The sequence below is a fragment of the Oryzias latipes genome, chromosome 21 (genome assembly GCF_002234675.1).
Source record: "Oryzias latipes chromosome 21, ASM223467v1".
In the NCBI taxonomy this organism is placed as follows: Eukaryota; Metazoa; Chordata; class Actinopteri; order Beloniformes; family Adrianichthyidae; genus Oryzias; species Oryzias latipes.
Genome location: NC_019879.2, coordinates 8458312 through 8478601, shown reverse-complemented (window position 1 = coordinate 8478601; position 20290 = coordinate 8458312). Strand labels below are relative to the sequence as shown.

General features: G+C 40.5%; 3 protein-coding genes across 3 annotated transcripts in view; 2 read left to right on the top strand and 1 right to left on the bottom strand.

Moving 5' to 3' along the window:
* Nucleotides 1–2098: 2098 nt before the first annotated feature.
* On the top strand, nt 2099–10439 carry fbxl3 (F-box and leucine rich repeat protein 3). The gene is made up of 5 exons (XM_004081459.4): nt 2099–2353; nt 4117–4501; nt 4603–4725; nt 5564–5735; nt 7826–10439. The coding sequence occupies exons 2-5, from the start codon at nt 4118–4120 to the stop codon at nt 8464–8466; spliced, it is 1320 nt and encodes a 439-aa protein (XP_004081507.1). The 5' UTR covers nt 2099–2353; nt 4117; the 3' UTR covers nt 8467–10439.
* A 205-nt stretch (nt 10440–10644) lies between these two features.
* Nucleotides 10645–20290, bottom strand: part of cln5 (CLN5, intracellular trafficking protein) — a 46648-nt gene continuing 37002 nt past the window's right edge. Inside the window, exons 7-10 of the mRNA XM_023950521.1 lie at nt 16854–16958; nt 15668–15842; nt 15104–15329; nt 10645–12012 (exon numbers count right to left, since the gene is read on the bottom strand). Coding sequence (XP_023806289.1) covers nt 11525–12012; nt 15104–15329; nt 15668–15842; nt 16854–16958 — 994 coding nt within the window. The 3' untranslated portion in view covers nt 10645–11524. The remainder of the gene's footprint in view (nt 12013–15103; nt 15330–15667; nt 15843–16853; nt 16959–20290) is intronic.
* On the top strand, nt 18137–20290 carry LOC111946718 (restin homolog; the record flags this gene model as incomplete). The annotated part of the gene is given in 1 exon segment (XM_023950519.1): nt 18137–20290. A coding segment is annotated over 1 exon segment (1953 nt), but the record flags the coding sequence as incomplete, so codon positions are not given.

Sequence of the window (20290 nt, the reverse complement as noted above, 5' to 3'; positions counted from 1 at the left end):
TGGAAAAGTGCAGGATGGTGTTCCCAGAGGACCAGCACTGGGAAATACTGTTCTAGGTACACCTGCACTAATTTTTGTTTTTTGGAATGAACTCAAATGGTAGGTCGTTCCAAACATCTTGGAAAACCAACCTTGGATCTTCTGTGGATGTAGAGTATCTCATATTCTTCATTTTCTTTGTGTAGGGTGTGCCATCACTTCTTGTTCTTCCTGCTGAAAATGGTCCCCAATGACTGGCTTTTTGTTTGGGGTGGGGCGGGGCCAATCAATCATGATGGTATTGCATGATTGATTAGCAGAGTTTGGCTAATCCTTTACCAGTGTAAGCCTCCTTTGCAGCTGTTTATGTTCCATTCATGACTGGGTTTCAACCTATGTGACACTGATTATACCACCTGTGTGGTATAATTTATTGATCATTCGCCTGATTAAAATCCTACAATATCCCTGACTTGTATTCTAGTGTCTTCTAGTGTACCTAGAAGAACTTATGCTGGTTTGTTCTAGTAATTTATCATTAGCGTTTTTTCCTGTTAGAAGATCAACTATGGAAAACAAATGACAGCCCGAGCTGCTTTACGCTCATAGTGCACATTCACACACAGATGGAATCTCGTTTTCCTTACACTGATGCCCACCCGGAGCAATTTGGGGTACGCTTTCTTGCTTTGACACAGACGTGTGTTTTTCTGATCAATGGTAGACCGCTCAACCAAAAGCACCACGCCCACCCCCCATAAGCTTTTAGTTATGCATCGCCTTCTGCCTGTAACACAACTGAGATGAAACTGTCATATTTAATTCCCCTTTGTGCATTTTCTGTTATAAGAAGCAAAAAGAAGAGTCTTTCAGACAAATTCTTATAATTTATTGCTATTTAGAATCTTAACTATTCTATCTGAAGTTCTGGTTTTCTTAACATTGTGTTTGTTACTTTTTATTGTACTTTACTTGTCTTTGTTCTGTTGTTTAACCCTTTTGCTTTTATGACGTGCTGTTGAGCTCTTAGCCAAGCTGCCCATGAAAAAGATTTTTTTCTTAATGTTTTTTTTTTCAGGTTAAAAAGCTTAAAAAAGCAAAGGTAGTGACACCAATTATTAGTTTGATTAGGATTTTTCTTCTGCTGGCTAACTTTTCATTTTGGAAATCTGCTCGGTCTTTGAGGTGTTTATCCAAAAGGCTGGAATATCTGTTTAAAGACCCACTCCCATCATCTATTGGTCTATTTTCTAAGTTTTCCCAGTAGTCTTTTAATTATGATTATGCTGTTTTTGGCAAAATCAAAAAAACGGTGTCGTTTTCTCGGACATAGTTTCTGCAGAGCGTCAGGAGTTCGTTCGAAATTCACGTCAGAATTTTGGGCAGGACTGGCACAGAGCAACCTTGCCCCATGACCCCTGCTCGTTGCTGAGAGCTCTCTATTTACATGCCTACAGCTCTCACACCCCCAACGTAACATTACTGGTGCTACAAAAATGGTGAGTAATATTGGAGCTATCCAGCCGTACAGTTATTAGCACAGTGATACCAGGTCAGACGAGGAAAACAAAGACGTACATGGATCTAGTCGTCTAGAACTTGAATCAGAATGGAGCAGAGCAGGGAATTTGTGGCTTGTCTGTTTTCTGTCACAAATACAATCTTTTTTGCAAACAGAATTTTTTTTCGTCTGCTTCTGATTCACAGCGGCTGGAAAAAACAACTACTCAGAAATGAAGTTTAAATCTTAATTTTGTTACCAAATGTCCACCGTCATCAGAAAAATGCCACAAGAACATGTTAAAACACCAAAAACACAGTTTTCATGGCATAAAACTAAGTTTTGATGTTTTAAGTTTTGTTGTTTTTAGGTTTTATGTAGAGAAGGAAAAATACATATACATATTTTTTGTTGTTTTGTTTCTGTGAACTAGTAGGGGAGACCCCCTCTGAATAGTTAATTGTCTGTTCTAAAAGAATATAAAGCTGCAAGTGAGCAAGATTACCAATGATCGAGTTTTTAAAACTTATAAATATTTTATTATTCAAAACCAGGTGAGTCCTCCATTCAACACAGACGATCTTTGCAAACAGCCATTTCGCATTACGTTTCCCATGATGCATAGCTGCTGTCAAAACAACGCTTCGCCATTTCAGGTTAAGGGGGAATTAGGTCAACCCAGCGGAGGTGGCATTTATTTTCCATTCCGAACGATTATTTTGCTTTCTGTCTTTGAATCATTGGTTTCCGATGAGTGTTTCCTGGTTCGTGCGGACGAGTTTTTCCTTGATGGGTCCGGGTTGAAGTGTGTAGTCCGCGCTTGAGTTTCCCTGCTAACAGCCAACGAAGCTAGCTGTGTGTGTAAACAACGAGGTAGGAGGCTCGGCCGAGCTGTCTTTTCTTGCTGCAGCTTAACGAACACATAACTTCCGAACATTGAGTGAATATTTGACAACTCGTGACATGGTAACGTGGTCGATATCTGTTTTTTGAGATGGTAAATTAAATAGAATAGAAGACGACGCTCAAAGCACACAACATGATGCTAACTTAGTTAGTAGTTATTAGTTAGTAAACGGGTTAAAAGTAACATACTAGAAGGGATACTTCGCGAATGTTCCACATATGCAGTTAGTTTCTCGCCAAAGCATTGTGTTAGCTACTAAACTGTGAGTTTTGGTGAGTGTTCTGCTCCTGAACTGCATGCTGCTGCATATTGAGTGTCTGTGACAGAAGCTGACGTGCTGCTGCTGCTTTCCTCAAAGCTTCTCTGTCTGTCTAATTCCCGATCATGCTATCTGGCGACAGACCACCTTCAAACAGGCTAAAATTCCCCTGTAGAAAACCACATTTGCCTGTCACTTTTAAGAATTAATACAACGATTAGCACCTGTTGCCCATTTAAACCTAATTACCTTTTGTCAATGATTTTTGTGTAACCCATTATAACATCAGTGTAACAGAAAATATATCAGAAATGGATCTAGGGTGGTAAAATACACATAATTTTATTTGAAAGAATAAATGGGTTACTGTATAAAAAACTGGAGCTTTTTGATTGTTTACGGAAAAGCTAGTGGAAATAATCTTAATCTAGGGTCTTTAGTGCAAGAAAAAGGCAATATAAAACACCTCTACACATAGTTTTCTTTATAAAGTTACTTAATCTCAAATTTAGGATGTTATCAAATGAGTGTTAGATAACTTACTGTTGTTTTCTCTTGATGTAGTTTCACAGCGTCATTTTTCCTTATCTAGAAAGGTGCTCCATTCATATTTTCTTCTCTGAAGATAATTCAAAACCGAGGAAATCAAATAGTTTTGTGTGTGTTAAACAGATGCAGTATCTACAATAAAGGCCAAACTCTGAACTCACTTTAGTTTCCAGATTTTTAGCTTGTTGGTCAAAAAGGAATTGATGTAGTTTGATTCTTTAAACCTTTTCTATTAATTGACATTATATTAGTTTAATACTGTTATTTCAACTATAAAAATGATAAACAACTGATAAAAATAAACAAATCATCCATCTACATCCATCAAAGTTAAGACGATGTCTAACTTAAAAGTTAAGGGGAAATAAAGGGGGTTGAATCTCCACTGACTCTCACTGCTAACTAATTTTAGCTCCAAAAAAAGTAATTTATAGTAGCTGTTTTTAAAAAGTAAGGCTAACTAAATAAGCTCTGAGAATCATTTTTATAGCTGAACTCATGTAGAGGTTTTGTTGTGGAAAATTCACTTCTAGACAAAATGTAAAAAATTCTCTAAAAGGAAAAATCAGACAAATGAGCAGTTAAAAAGTGTTTTGGGAGGTTTGCAAGCGTCCAAATGAGCTGAACAAAGATGTTTAGTAAACATGAAGCTTCAGCGGGTTTTCATTTGTCGATGGGAACTGCAAACAACCCTCCTGATCTACAGGCTCCACCGTAATGACACGGCTTTTAGTGTTTACATTCGTGTAGCCTTTTCTGAAGTACTCAGAACACTTTTGAAATGAAAAAAGAGAATTGTTGTTTTCAGTTATAACAGATAAAGAAGGAATCTTAAAGTGATGAGATGTAATTCTGAAAAGGGTTTTTATTCAACAGTGTTCTGAGACATTCTGCACATTCAAAACGTTTTTTGTTTCTCAGAATGAAACGGGTGAAAGGAGGAGAGGAGGGAAGCAACGGCTCCTGCAGTGAAAGCCCGCCGCCGGAGGCCCGCAAGAAGGTGCGGAGAGAGCTGAGCGAGGCGTCGGAGGTGGTCCCCGCTAGGGACGTGTCGGAGTACGACTGGTCCCGGCTGCCCCAGGAGCTCCTGCTGCACATCTTTCAGTACCTGCCGCTGCTGGATCGCGCCTACGCCTCCCAGGTGTGCCGAGGGTGGAACCAGGCTTTCCATATGCCGGAGCTGTGGAGATGCTTTGAGTTTGAGCTTAATCAGCCGGCCAGCTCCTACTTAAAAGCCACACATCCAGACCTTATAAAGCAGATTATAAAGAGACACTCCAACCACCTGCAGTATGTCAGCTTCAAGGTGAGAACGCAGCTCTGGATTCTGCTCTTTTCATGCTTAACTGAATGGAGAGTATTGTCTTTAATTCCTGAAATAACATTGACTCTGTTTCTTCCTGGCAGGTTGACAGCAGCACAGAGTCTGCAGAGGCTGCATGCGACATTCTCTCACAGCTGGTGAACTGCTCCCTGAAGACCTTGGGGCTCATCTCCACTGCCAGACCCAGTTTCATGGAGGTTCCCAAGGTAGAATCATCCTTTACAAGGACCATTATTGTGTCATTTTTGTCTGTGTGCAAAGCAAAAACACAAACACAGCATCCTTCTCTCCGTCAACTTCCTAAATTCATGGATTCTGTCATGCAGTCAAGAATGTCACAAAACAAAAAGGTGTTATCTGTGGTACATTTGTTTGTGCACGGCGACCGCCTGTCATGACAGAGAGCAGAATGCTGTGACCTGGAAAGCAGTCAGTCGCACGTATTCCTTCAAAGACGACGGCATCGCACAAAAGCGCGAGCAGCCTTTTGGAATGCAGAGATCTGAAGGCTGTGTGGGAAGTTTACAGCCCAGAACCCTGCAGATGCTTCGCTCTGGAATTATTCTCACACACCTAAAGCTGATCTATTTTTTATTTTTTTATTCTTGCTTTGCAAATTTTTACATTTATTTTGGTGTGATCTTTTATTTCTGATTCTTTTCTATCTTCTTTAAAGTCCCACTATGATCATCTTTTGATCTATTTTCAAAGCATTTAGTTATGATTTTGCCGTTTTTATGCAATAATCTTGATTTTCATCGGAGTGGGTCTAATCTTGTTGTCGTGTCGTCTCTCCTGACGCCAAATGTTTTTGGTTCTTCAGAAAACAAGAAATAAATGTCTCTTTAAATGCTTTTAGTTATTCCAAGTTCAAGTTGTTTATATTTTTGTGCTTTACAGGATTGACATTCTGTATTTTATTATAGTAGAATGTGAAAACTAACATCCGTATGTCAGAAGACGCTCTTCATCCAGAATTCCTCCAGAGTCGCTCGGATCAAATCTGAAAAATCATGTGGGCATTGTGGTCGTCTTGTCTCGCAGTCCCATTTCATCTCCGCTCTGACCGTGGTGTTCGTCAACTCCAAGTCGCTATCCTCGCTGAAGATTGACGACACCCCTGTAGACGACCCCTCCCTGAAGGTGCTGGTGGCCAACAACAGCGACACCCTGAAGCTGCTGAAGATGAGCAGCTGCCCTCACGTCTCCCCTGCAGGTACGCTCTGGTTCACCACAGTTGAATGATTTAGATTTGGGTTTTTTGGCGTCTTTGCTCCCTTTTTGTGGTAGCAGGTTGTTTAACAGCAGGGTTCCCACACAATTTGCCACGCGAGCTCCTCTTGAGACAACAAGCTCAGAAAGTTCTACATTTATCTAGATCAGTGTTTTTCAACCTTTTTTGAGCCACGGCACACATTAACCTTGACAAAAATCTCGCGGCACACCAGCTTCCAAAAAAAGAAAAGAAAAAAAAAGGAGAAACTCAAAGTCTGTATTGATCTACAGCCCCTCCACAATCTCACATGCATTTTTGTGATAATTGTGGCAGAAAAAGCTGGAAACTGCAGCTGTTTTTTTTCTAAAAGATGTAATAAACGTTGAGTTGGAAGATTTAAAAACTGTTTGATGTGTGTTCGTTGTGGTTTCAAGACGTTAAGAGGAGAGACTCATTGTGCGCCGGGACGCTGTCACTTTAACCCAATGCATCATGGGAGATGTAGTGCAAAAATCCGTCGAACGCAGAAAGACAAGCGTCTCTGAGCTTCATTGTTTTGTCCACTCGTTCCGCGGTCTGACACCGGATTCTGTGGAAATCTGCACCACTTAAGACGAGCTTTAGATGTTATTTTTGTTAGAACTGAGAGACTTTATGAGCAGAATCAGAACAAGGAAGTGAAGACTTTAACCGATTCTGATTGGTCAGACTGATGACGTGTGATTGGACAGCCTCCAAGAATGATTGGTGGAAACAGTTGAAGGGGCGGGACTTTTCAGAAAACGGATTTAGTTGCAGCTAAAACGCGGTACCGTCATTCTTATCAAAATGTCTTTAATAGAATCAAATAAACACAAAGGAAAAAGTATTTTACGATCTTTCATATTCCTAACTACTCAGTGTTTTATCAGGGCCTGTTTGGATGAACACAGAGCTGATATCCTGGAGATGGAAAATGTTGTTAAATCAGTTAATGAGGGCAATTTTCCACGGCACACCTGACCATCTCCCACGGCACACTAGTGTGCCGCGCCATACTGGTTGAAAAACACTGATCTAGAAGTTCAGCAGCTTGCTGAACTGGAACCCGTGTGTACTTGTCAAGGGCGTTGCGGCGCACGGTGTGCCGACAACAGAAGCGTCCCGTGTCTGTTCTGTTCGTGGTTCTTTTTCAGTGACTGACCTCTGGCCAGTCGAGAAACAAAACGTCATATCAGCAGCTACATCCACGGTTTGGAATCTGACTCTGGTTGCTCACACCTTTCTGAGGATTGGGAGGAAGAAAAACTCCATATCTGGTGCTCATCTTTTTTGAGCCTAATTTTGAGACAAGCTACTGGAAGGATAAATCAAATAGCCCTAGGAGCTACATATAAAGAATGTAAAGAAAATTATGCTTAAAGTTGCATTTCTGAGTATTTCTTTATTCAAATCCTTGTGAATCAGGAGCAGACAAAAAATGCTGTTTGAAAAAGCGTATTTGTAACATAGACAATGCACTGGGCGGGCCACAAGCTCCCTGCTCTGCTTCATTCTGGTGCATCCTCTTGCAGACAAACAGATCCATGTACATCTTTGTTTTTTCTCGTGGGAGCTGGAATCTGGATCCAAACTGTACGGCTGGATAGCTCTAGTATTGCTCGCCATTTTTGCTGCACCTAATGTTAGATTGGAGTTGTGAGAGGCTGTAAGCTAGCAGGAGAGAGCGCACACAAAGGGATGATGGGTAAAGGGGGAAGTCCCACCCACGACTCAGAGGTTCTAGTGAACTCCTGCTTCTCTGCAGAAACTGTCCTATAAACAGGTGTTTTAATGTTGCCTATAAACAGCATCATCTTAATTAAAAGACTGCTGGGAACACTTCTCAGTAGATCCAAAGATGATGGGAGTGCCTCTTTGCCCTGAATTCTGTTGCCAAACAATCCTGATAGTTGTTTACATTTTCGGTTTCTAGAATGAAATGGATTTTCTTGGAATGGGTCTGAATTTCCAGCTGAAGTTTTCTGCTTGTTGAGCGTTCCGGAGTCTTGAATGAAGTGGAAAAACTGGACTTCAGAGTGTTTGAATAAACGGTTCTGTTCTGCCTTCAGGGATCCTGTGCGTGGCGGATCAGTGTCACGGGCTCAGAGAGCTGGCGTTGAACTACCACCTCCTCAGTGACGAACTCCTGCTGGCCCTCTCCTCTGAGAAACACGTCCACCTGGAGCACCTGCGCATCGACGTGGTCAGCGAGAACCCGGGCCAGCACTTCCACACCATCAAAAAGAGCAGCTGGGACGCCATGGTGCGGCACTCTCCCAAGTTCAACCTGGTCATGTACTTCTTTCTCTACGAGGACGAGTTTGGCCCCTTCTTCAACGAGGAGATCCCCGTCACGCACCTCTATTTCGGCCGCTCCGTCAGCAAGGAGGTCCTGGGCCGCGTGGGTCTGCACTGCCCCCGGCTGGTGGAGCTGGTGGTGTGCGCCAACGGCCTGCGGCCGCTGGACGAGGAGCTGATCCGCATCGCCAAGCACTGCACCCAGCTGTCGGCCATCGGGCTGGGCGAGTGCGAGGTGTCGTGCAGCGCCTTCGTGGAGTTTGTGAAGATGTGCGGCAGGAGGCTGTCCCAGCTCTCCATCATGGAGGAGGTGTTGATCCCCGATCACAAATACTCCCTGGATGAGATCCACTGGGAGGTGTCCAAGCACCTGGGCCGGGTCTGGTTCCCGGACATGATGCCCACATGGTAGAGGACCTCCGGCGTGTGCGGTTGGTGTTGGACAGCTTTCATCTGCTCAGCTGTAGTAAACAGAGCGCCGCCCAAATTGTAGACTTTCTGTCGACACTGCGGACACTTTCCTCGCCGGCGTGGAGACGGAACTCTTTGAAGCGGTTTTCCCTGTCATTAGAGTAAAGTAATCAGCGTTTTAACACCCGCTTATTCAGCTGTGTGGACTTCAGCTCGCCTGCCTCTGTGTTTAGAGAGATTAGCGTGTGCGGGAGGTTTTCTTTTCTGAACTCAGTGGAGTCAATCGGGACAGCTAGGTGCATGCGTGCTTGGTTTCACACCACCTTTTGGCCTACATTACTCCACTCAGAAACCAACTCTTGGCTCTGTTTTTTTTTTTTGCAGGAAGTCAAACAGCTGCGTTGTGAGACGGGTTTTAAATCATCAAGCGTTCCTGATGTTTTTTTTTTTTTTGGGTTGTTTTTTTTGCAGAGGAGTGGCTGGCTTCCGACGCCTCTTTCCACACAGAAACTGAAGATGCTGACAGTGACGGATATATGTATATAGGTCTTAATGTTTGTGATGTGAAGGTGTACAGTGTTGATCCTTTGTTATTTTTTTTAAACTTTTCTGTGTGTATATTAGCTCAACACTATTTTCTTTACGTTTCAAAAGCTTCTGTACAAACATAGATGGAAAAGCGAGTCCCTGCAGCCAAATGGAGCAAAGCATCTGCTGATTGTTTATTCTGTGTATCACAAAGTATAACTACTAACTGGAAAACCATGTAAATAGGAGAAGCAGGGCTGTATGAGTGGGAGCTACGCATTAGTCTGCTGCCCTTTTATGGCTGACGGCACACAGCGAACCGCTTCAGCGTCACATGATTTAGTTTCTCCTGCGCTCCCATCCACCCTGCAGACCAGGACGTCGCGTCCGTCCCACGCTTTCAGAGAAGCGACGTGCTAAATCAGATCAGTTTTTCTTTCCCATAAGAGGAAAGTTCAATGCATTTGTATGTAAATATATATAAAATGCTGTGTGTTTGATTCTAGAAACGTACTTATTTCTTTATTTAATCCTCGGTCTGGGTTCCATGTTTGCTTAACCTAACAGGCTAAAGCGAGTTATCCTTCAATAGTTGGAGCTTTTTTATGCTTTAGTTGTTAAGCCGTGTAATTTATTGATTTGGCAACTGTTTTATTGGAGGATCATGTTTCTAAATCAATGAAAGGAAGTTCGTTTTTTTGTTTTGCTTTTTTTGGTTGCCAAAGGTGCTCGGAAAAGTCCCCTCCTGCAGGTTTACCGCAGGAAAGTTCCTGTTACACCTGTGGGTCTGTCTGTGCAATCAGAAGATCGGAAAACTGACCTTCAAAAGATCAAAAATCCGTACTTTAATCTGAGATTTTGTTGGATTAATTACAGAAAAAGTGCATTTCAACAGCTGAGCTTCTACAATAACATTCTCACCTTTCTAAATGTCAACATCTACTTTTCAGCACTGAAGTATTTTATTTTTTGTCTAAAAGTGTTTTAATAAATTATTAAAACAGCTGAAAACCTTCATATTTTTAGTATTGTGTAAAAACACATTGTTTTGCTACCAAACTTCATTCCTTGACATTTGAGTTCTGCTCTGCAGTTCCAGGAGGCACAGCTCATCTCTCCGGTTCATCACACCTCTCATGCTTCGGTACAGACGCATATCAGCTAAAAGCTTTTGTTTTCTTTCATCTGCAATTTGGATTTTCCTGTTTTGTGAAACACCTCAGGTTGCAAATGAGAAGCAGCGGGTATTTAAGTCATCTTAAACGAGCCTCTCATTACTATTTGTTTAGAAATGTCTAAGTAATCAATCAACAGTTAACCAGCGCTGATTTAGTTTGGCTTCTGTACGGGGGGGGGGGGGAATGATGATTGTTTTTGCTTTACTGGTCACCAGTCTGAATCCATATACAAACATGTGCTCTTATGAAATAAAAGTATGTGAATGTACTTTATTTGTTGTTTCAACTATTCTCTAATTTCCAAATACAAAAAAATATATTCGTTATTTTTTTTTCTTCTTGGTCTCAGCTTGATTTTTAGTGAGCGTGGAGCTACAGAGGAAACAGTTTCTCATATAAAACCTTACCATAAACTAATACTGGAAGTCATTTTTAACGAATTGGAGGCTAAAAACACTAAAAAAAACAATGTGAAAACTGAGAAAAAGATGTATTTCAAAATGCAAAACAAAACAAAAATAATTGATCTCAAACAGTTTTCAGAGCTTTACAAAAATCCTTGGACTTTAAGAAAAAATGATGAAATTTCAAGCTACGATCTTGTGCCAGAGAATCAATTTTGATTTGATTCTTAACCCTTGTGCTATCTTAGATGACCCCACCCTTACACTGACGTGTTCTCCCTACCATGACAAAAGTGGAAAGATTTCATGTAATCCATGGACACCAGTTAAGATCACAAATCATTGAAGAAAAAAGGTTCAGTGCACTGTCTAGTGGGTCTAGATGACCCAACTCCCAAAGTGCCTAGGATAGCACAAGGGTTATACCACAAAGTTGGAGGAATCTCTGACAGAAAAACTGTTCAGAAAGGAAAATGGTTTCTTGGTTTTAAATTGAACTTGATTTGCCTTTTTTCTGCTCAAACTGTCCCTGAGACAAACTCATTTCACCAACCTGCTCATAAAATTCCTCTGCAAGTCAAATCAAATTTCAGGTAAAGAAAAACATTTCAAGCATTGCCAGCAGTCAATACAAACGACTGTTATATTTCAAGCCATCAGTTTTTCAGTCTATCAGACACATCCAAAGAAGCTCTTAAAAATGATTTTTTTTATCCAATCCTTTTTTAATTTATCGCAATCATTCAAGAGGTTTTAGAAAAATAACAATTCACAATGTAAATTTTGAGGATAAAAGAATTGCTTGTGTTTTTTTCCCCATCTGATATGAAAAAGTTCTGGATCAGACGTGAATTTTTAAAAAGCCACATGAATTGTCAGGAGTTGGAATTGCTCACTTTTTCCAGTAAAAGACATGAAAACCCTAAAAACTCTCTGTCTTTCTAGACTGTTAAGGCAAAGGCACTTCTTCATAAACTATCTGCATGTACGGATACTTCATTGGCAGATGCCAATACTCAAAGTTGTAGTAAAGGTAAAAAGTCTTGTCCAACACGATCTTCTTGTAGGCCTCCAGCAGGGTGAAGGCGAAGTCTACGAATGACTGGTGTGGCCTGAAGGTGAAGTAGAACTTGCGGATGTCCGCCGCCAGGTTCTGCAGCGCCGGCGTTCCGAATATGGCGCTGTCGTTGCCCAGGTACGTGGGCTCTCCGCTGTACAGGTAGATCTTGGTGTAGTACGTCGGCGAGCGGCTGGACAGTTTGGCGCCCAGCTCCTTCAGCTTCCTGTAGGTTCGGTGGACGAACTGGGAACAGTCGTAGGACTCGAACCACACCGTGGAGTTGGGGGCGGGGTCAGAGCGCACGGTCCAGGTCTCATAGTAGATCCCAGTGCGGTTGTCATCCTGCACCCACTGAGCCATGTGGTTGAACTGACTCCCTAAAGAAGAAAACTGCGTTGAACTTGAAAACCAAAAAAAACCAAATCTACTTTTAACATTAAAGCTGCCTAAAGTAAATAAATAGGCATACATTTGGTACATATCATGTAGCTCCTATACAAAACTTTAGAATGACTCAAAAAAAAGGTTTTTTGAGCCAAAGACTTTGTACGTTTTATGCTTTTGGAAATATTTTTTGGGGTTTTTTGATTCTTCGTCGAGGAAGACAAAAGATTTAGAACATTTATATAAACAATTATTAACATTAACCTTAATATTACTGGTATCTTAAAAAATTATTTAAAAAATGAAATAAAAAATACACACATACACACACATAGAGACAGGACAAAGAAAATGTTTGGGCAAAAAGTAGAAGACATGTTTCTTCAAATTCTCTAGCTTCTCACAAGTGGAAAACTGTCTAAAATTCTGTAATCTTCCTGTATTTTTCTTTCTGTAAATATCGCACACACGCACACAAATAAATATAAAGACTATATATAAATACTTTTTTTTTTTCTTGTGTTAATCTGGTCATAGATCTATTTCTAAAACGTTTTTTACTTCCTGTTTTGATTTCTTTCGATGTACATGGCATTATTTTTATTACAGATTATCTTTACAGTTCTGCAATTCTTGATTATCTACCTATTTTATATATTACATCAAAGCTCAAAAAGAGTTAAAAAAAAAGAAAACAGAGAAGATTCAAATATTTCCACCTAACTCCATCAATTAGAAAAGTCTACAACTTCTAGTTTTTCTAAAAAAAAATGTTTTGGTAAATTTGTTGTAGCTGCTTTTAGACATCATTGTTAAATAATCTATTGGGATACATTTGAAAAATTACAATTGAGAAAAAGTCCCTCACATGAACCAACAACTTTAGATTTGGATTGAATTATTATTATATTTTCTATTTAATTTGTGATTATGGCCCCTTAACATGACTGCAGTCTAACAAGGCGGTGTACATTAAAAGCTCAAAACATTCAAAACAACAACTAAAAGGTTAAAACGATTAAAAGTGAAATGGTATAAAATAAGAAACATAGTAAAGCTACTGATAAAAGCAAAAACAAAATAAAATACAGCAGCCGTGTCAAAAGCCTGGCAATAAAACAGGTTTAAGAAGCCTCTCCGAAAACTCACAGTCAAATATCAATAGTTTGAATTGGACACAGATATTTTTCGGATGACTTCTGATGAAGAAGATTTTGGAATTCAGTGTCTCCTATTTTCTTTAGCGTTTAAATGAATGCCATTCAGAGTATTTGATGAGACAGAGTAGGAAACTCAAAGAGCCGTTTGTGACCATCAGAGGTTTTCTCTGTGCGCCACTTCCAACCTTAAAGCAGGCAAGCAGGCAGAGGAAAACCCTCTGAGGACCTTCCTGTCAGCTTAAAAAATGAACTCAAGGCTTTGATTCAACCTGTCCGACGAGTCTCATGGCCAGGTGGGAATTTAACCCAGACAGCATGACGGTTTGCATTCATTCTGCCATGTGTTTCATCAGTGAAGGATTTCTTTTTATCCACAGTTTCAACAGACATTATTGTTCACTGTATTATCGTAGTATTTGTATTATTACAGGCTTAGAGACGCGTATGGAGCTAACTTTTAGAGGACACACCTTTGACCTTAAGGGTGGTTGAAGGGTGCCTGCAGGCGAAAAATGGGCAAACCTGTATGGAGCACAGGAAATAGAAAAAATGCTCGCGCACATTTTTTTTCTTTGAGCATGCTGCATGCACACACCATATTCAGGCATGGTGTGCGGCCTTTCATCTCCTACAGGCACTCGCGTACGTGCATGAGTGCAGCATTGGAGTGTGGTCAGAGACGAGCCAGTTCTCGCACCTTACTGACGACTAGAGTGCGATGTAGGGACACCATGACAATGGTACGTTCCATTTTCAGGTCGTCCCTTAAACTACGTTCGCACACACCCCAGCAACGCACGTTCAAGCCACCATTCTTAATGAAAAGTCTACGAATGGTTGGGGTGTAAAATCCTCCCAAGCCCCAGAAATGCAAAAAAACTATGCTAACTGTGCTCTGCTACTTGATTTTTCTTCAAGGCTTTATGTTGGACATTTCTGACACAACCCTCAGCGTTTACCCGGGCTTGGGACCGGCACAAATGTGACACTGGCTTATGCCCTGTTGAGACTATATATTTTTTTTACATTTATTTTTGAGTGAGTGAGTGAGTGAGTGAAGTGAGTGGAGTGAGTGGAGTGAGTGAGTGAGTGAGTGAGTGAGTGAGTGAGTGAGTGAGTGAGTGAGTGAGTGAGTGAGTGAGTGAGTGAGTGAGTGAGTGAGTGAGTGAGTGAGTGAGTGAGTGAGTGAGTGTTTTTGGTTTTTATTTATTTTAAGCCAGTCTGTCTGTTTATCCATCTCTGTTCTGTCTTTACTTTATTAACATCTTATTTATTTATTACATACTTTGTGTCACTTGTATTTATCTATTTTTAAGTTTATCTTTGTGGGTAGCTACGCACATTTTTAAGACCCTTTTCGAGATCTACATACAAAACATGCGCCCATTGAACGTGCATTGACAAATAAACCAGGATAAACTTTGACTTGGCTTTGGTTAAGGACGTATGGATGGCGTGCGTCTCAATCCACAAAAGTGCCAACCATGAATTTGGAAATTGTGGTTTGTGCCCAGCTGGAATTCTAAGACACCAAGTTTGTCATATCATGGAATAAAGCTGTGAAGGAAAAAGCCTGGAGGAAGATTCACCAGATTTGCAGCGTTTTTCACATTAAGCCTCTTCTAACTGTAGGTGGCGGACAGGTGCTGGTAAACAGTAGTAAAAAGACGCCCCACCCTTCCTGTCCTCCACATGGGTACATGTGACTACGGCTGTCGTCTAAATGTCCTTATGGTCAAATCATTTCCAGTTTTTTAAGGAGTTTCATCTTTCTTGCTTCATTTCTGTTTACAACCATTTCAGAATCAATGTATGCTTTCCATAAATTGGTTTTCAGTAAATTTGTATTTATCATCACCTTTAAATGACACCAGTGAACACTGTGAGGTTTTATTTGTCCTTAACAGTTTTGTTGACCTCTAACCTGTGACTTCTCCTATTTTCTCCAGGGTGCCGTTCTGCGACCAGTGCAGGTCATCGATGCCTTCGAAGAAGCAGGCCGCTCCCTGGTTGCACCAGAATGGTGCGGGCGCCTCCTGTCTGAGGTGAGGGAAGGTGCAATTGCCCAGCTGAAACAGCTCGTACCACTCCATGGTGTAGTTGGCTCCTGTGTGTGAACTGCTGAAGCCGATGGCATCGTGCATGATGTGCTGCAAACAGAAACAGGTGGGAACTGGGCACTGCTGGGCTTTGTGGATAAAGTCACCCAGCTGCATTTCTGACAGCTTCGCTGGATTTCATCTCCTGGCATACTCTGATACTCTACCAGGAACTGGTTTGAGAAGATCATCTGACACAGTCATCTGTACAAATGTTGTTTCTTTCCTTTTAAATAACAGCTACCTCCAGATCTACTTCAAACCTTTCTCTTTGACCTCACCAGATGCATCCACAGTATTGCGTGTTTCAGGTTTTATTATTGCAGAAAAGTGATCCACTGCACTCATGGCGTGTTTTCATGGAGAAGAAAAAAAACAAAAACACTTACAACTTTGCCCAGCAGATCGCCATACTTGAATTCCCACACTGGCGTCTGCAGCCTGTACACGGAGATGACGTCATCTTCTCTCATGTAAGGTATGCGACCATCTCGGTCTCCAGTTGGGCAGAACGGGTACAGAGCTTCACAATAAGAGTCTGCAGTCGGACGATGATCGAAGCGTCTGGTAGAGAAAGCGAAGATGACGATCACCCAACCTCCTGGATTTCTTTTGCGGTCATTGAGTTATGAAATCAGTGCTACATTAGTATTAAACAGAGTTTTCAATGTATGTCTCATAAAGAGAGTCCCTAAAATTAATGAGCTACAATTTGGTATTAAGACAATTCGTTTTTTTATTGCATCAATACTTAAAATACTAAAGGTAGCATTCAGAAGCATAGTTTTCTTCACATATAATCAAATATAAGCATATAAACTATAATCTTCAGATATTTCAACAATCTGGCCTCAAAAAGTTCACAGAATTCCTACTTGCATTTTTGTTTTTTCCACTTTTCCTTCCAGAACATTGTCTTCTTTAGTTGATATAAACTTTGAGAATTTTTCAGTTAAAAAGGCCAAACAATATTTGCAAAAAATTAGATTTTTGCTTACCTTTTAACATTAATTGTTGTATTTAAATAGCCACATGAAGGAGTTCTGCATCTGGTAACTGAGTTATATTCAATTTATTGTAGTATTTTATCATTTAAGTTTTTAATAAATCATTTATTATTATTATTATTTAGGCAAAATATACATTTAGTAGTTTTTTTATACATTTTGAGATTTTAGGGAATTTCTTAGGCTTCATTTAGTTCTGAAAGCTAAATTAAAACGTTTTAAAAATAATTTAGCATCTATGAGTTGATTTTTCTATTTCTACAACTAACATCGGTTGCCACTGTACTTCATTTTGGCCTCAAAGTAAATGAACATTCATTAAATATGTTAAAAAGTCAGTAATTGGATAAAAGCATTGCAGAGTCCAGAGTTTCGTGAGTCACTTGAACGCCGCACAGCTTTCATAGCTCGTCGTTTTTGTGAGGCTGTTAGACTTTCAATGCTCCCCTTAATGCGGTGACACAAGAACTCGATTTAAAAAGGGGGAAAACACAACAAAACATGCGTAGGACAGCTCGAATAAAGTCGAAACGGTCGGTCACATGACCTGGCACCCCGTAAATCCTACCTGTACGGTACGGGCCACTGCTGCTGTCCGTCAACCCCGAACCGAGCAGCCGCTTCGAGACACAGCAGCAGCTTCAGAAGGACGGTGAACTCCATGTGGGAAAACCTGAAGACACCAAAAGTCAGCGAGAAGCTGTGAAAGCTGCTTTTGACTCTAATCTAAGTTTACTTCCTCAAAGTTGAACACGTGGTTTTGTTTTGAATCACGTGACATATCTGAGGGAGAGGAATAAAGTCCTGAACTGTTGGATTCATCAGAAAACAGGCACATGAGAGCTTTACGTTATTTTACGTTACATTTTAGGTATTACATTATTAATTATTCATAGATGTTAATTGCTTATTTGTGTATTATTTTTATTTTAGTTTATAATGCAATTTGTTAAATAATCTATGAAGAAAACCTCAAATTTGGGGTCTTTTTTGATAACCAAATACAATTTTAACAACATTTACATACTTGTTCGTGCGTGCGTGCGTGTGTGTGTGAGTGAATCTGTGTCTGTCTATCTATATGTGAACTATTAATGGGCTATTGACATCATCCTAGATCAGGGGTGTCAAACTAATTTTGGGTCGGGGGCCACATTCAACCCCTCTGATCTCAATTGGGCCGGACCAGAAAAGCAAAATAAAGCAGCTTTGTTTTTTTGTTTTTTACTCAGTTGAAAAAAATGCCTCAACCAACATGGTAGCCTTATCACTTATTATTACATATAAATTCATTCATTCACAGAGGCCAATGGATCTCAAATTAAATGCATTTCACTTTTCTTAAAAATCGGTTTGTTCAATTTTATGCAGACTGAATATTTTACATCTGACACTGAAGCAATCCTGATAGTAACCTCAAAAGGGGGCTACGGAAAAAAATGAAACCCCCTGCCAAAAATCTAAATGTGCAAATCAATGAAAACTTGAACTAAATTAATCTTGAAACATTTGTGAACATAACAAGAATTTGGAGTTAACCTCCCTTTCTCTCCTGAAACTTCACCTGGCCATCAATATCAGGATTCAGATCCATTTTAGGTTGATTGATTGTGTATTTTGCAAAGGTGTGTTTTTGTGTGTCTGCGTGTGCTTCTTTACCCTAAAAATAGATTTTTGGTAAAAACAATAATTACACCCCCCCCCCCCCCAAAAAAAAAACAAAAACCTTCCCCCATTTCAGAGCTGATTGCATCACTAAGCATCACACCACCAATGATGTAATCGATACATCAGATTAACTTTTGATGTCAAATGATGTCACATGACTTTAAATTAAAACATTTGATGTCAAATGATGTCATATGATGTAACATTATCTGTCATGAGTTAGTGTTAAAAGTTTACTAATAGGAGCAAAAACCTTGAGATTCTGATCAATTGTTGCACGCAAGTTTCGTATATCGCAAAGAACAAAGTACCAAGTTTAACAAGTGTCTTTGTTTACAAATAACCTTTGCTGTCAAACTAATTAGAATTCTCAAAAAACGTATCATGGAATCATCAAGACACCGTTCTGTCCGAAAATCCCTAAAGAATTTTCAACTCAGCAGTTTGGATTCTGTTGTGGAGAACGAGTCCACTTTTGAATTTGGGTTTCATTCTACTTTCATGGACTGGGATGACATTGACGAAGACAATGATTACTCTCCCCCCCCTTCTGATGATGAAGAGGAATTTCCTGAGACTCCAGAAACTCCTTACTATGATTATTCTCCCCTTTATAAAAATGAGGAGGAAGAATTTCCTGAACCAAAAAGACAGCAGGATTGGGAAAACCCCAAGCCAAAAACCTGCCCGCAAAACCAAACCTTAGGGTTGAAACCCTTAAGTATTGCTCCAATCGTCTCCTTTCGCCCAATTGCATTCTTTCCTGTGAAGCCGGTGTCTGTCCCTAAATCAACTCAGCCTGAGGGAATCAAACCTTTGGGAAAGGGAAAACAAACTACAACTGCTTTGGATGAGCCGACTTCAACATCTGAGTCGACCTCAGTGGAGAACGCAGAAGCACTTCAAGTAGAGAACACTGCTGTGAAAAGTGAAGTAGAGTGTCTGAAGGAACTTCTTCAGCAGAAAGATCAGAAGCTGGCGGATGCTGAAAAGCTGAAAGCTGATCACTTTGAAGAGCAGATGAGCCACAAGACAGAACTTTTACCAAAAGCTGAAACCTCTTTGAGCCACATGACTGAAGCACAAAATAAGCTGGCTAAAGAAAGAGAAGAAAACACCTCCCTCAAGCAAGAAATGGCTGAACTAAGAAAAGCTCATGAGGAGGATAAGGCCGCCACTGAAAAGAAGTTTTTGGAATTGCTCTCTAATAATGAGAAGAGCATGGAAGAGTTAAGAGAAACCATCACAGAAAAAGAGACCATCATGAGCAAATTTGAAAAGGTCTCCAGGACAAGGATCGTAAAACTACTCGGTCAGATTGACGACCTAAAAATGGAGCAACAGAAGAAAGATTACATGCTGCGGGAAGCTGCTGGGAAAGCCGAACACCTTGAAGAACAGATGAGCCAAGAAAGACAGCAATGGCAGGAAGACAAGTCCTCCGTCTTACAAGAAATCGCTCATCTAAAGACAGCTCTGAAGGACAAGGAGACTGAGGTGACCAAATCTAAAAGAGTCTCCAAGAAAAAGAATGTCCAACTACTCCGTCAGATGGACGACCTAAAAGCGCAGCATGAGCAGGAACATTTGGACCTCACCAGCCAATTGGAAATGCAGAAAGAGTGTCTTCTTAACTACCATGAGCTGACATTAACAGAAGCATATAATCAGCTGGCTAAAGAAAGAGAAGAAAACCTCTCCCTCAAGCAAGAAATGGCTGAACTAAGAAAAGTTCATGAGGAGGAAAAGGCCGCAATAAAAAATTCTAATGCAGCCTCAAGTGGTGAGATCTTCAAGCTACAATGTCAGATTGAGGGACTAAAACGGGAGCACGAGAAGGAATTTACGGGTCTCATCAACAATTTTGAAAAGGAGAGAAAGGATCTTGAAGAACACTATAATAGGAAGTTAAATTCCCAAATGGATCAGATGGAAGGCGAAATAAAAAGATGTCAGGAGGAAAAAGACTCCCTGCTGGAAGAAATTGGTGAATTACAAAGGAATTGTGAGAAGCATAAGGCAGCATGTCACCGAACTGAAAATAAGGAGATGGAAAAATTACAAAGAACCATCAGAGAAAAAGATGCCATCATAAGCCAGTCTGAAGTCATTTGGAGCAAAAAGCTGGAGCAAAGAGACCAACAGCTTGAGACAATAACACAGGCCGCTCTCAAGAATAAAATGGACCTCAGCAGGGAAATACACCTGTTGCAAGAAAGGATTGAACAAGAGAGGATCAAAACAAATGTAGCCAAACTCAGCTTTGACCTGAAGGTAAAGGAGTCCACCAAATTAAGAGCTGCTTTGGTCCAGAAAGAACTGGAAGGCCAGAAGCAG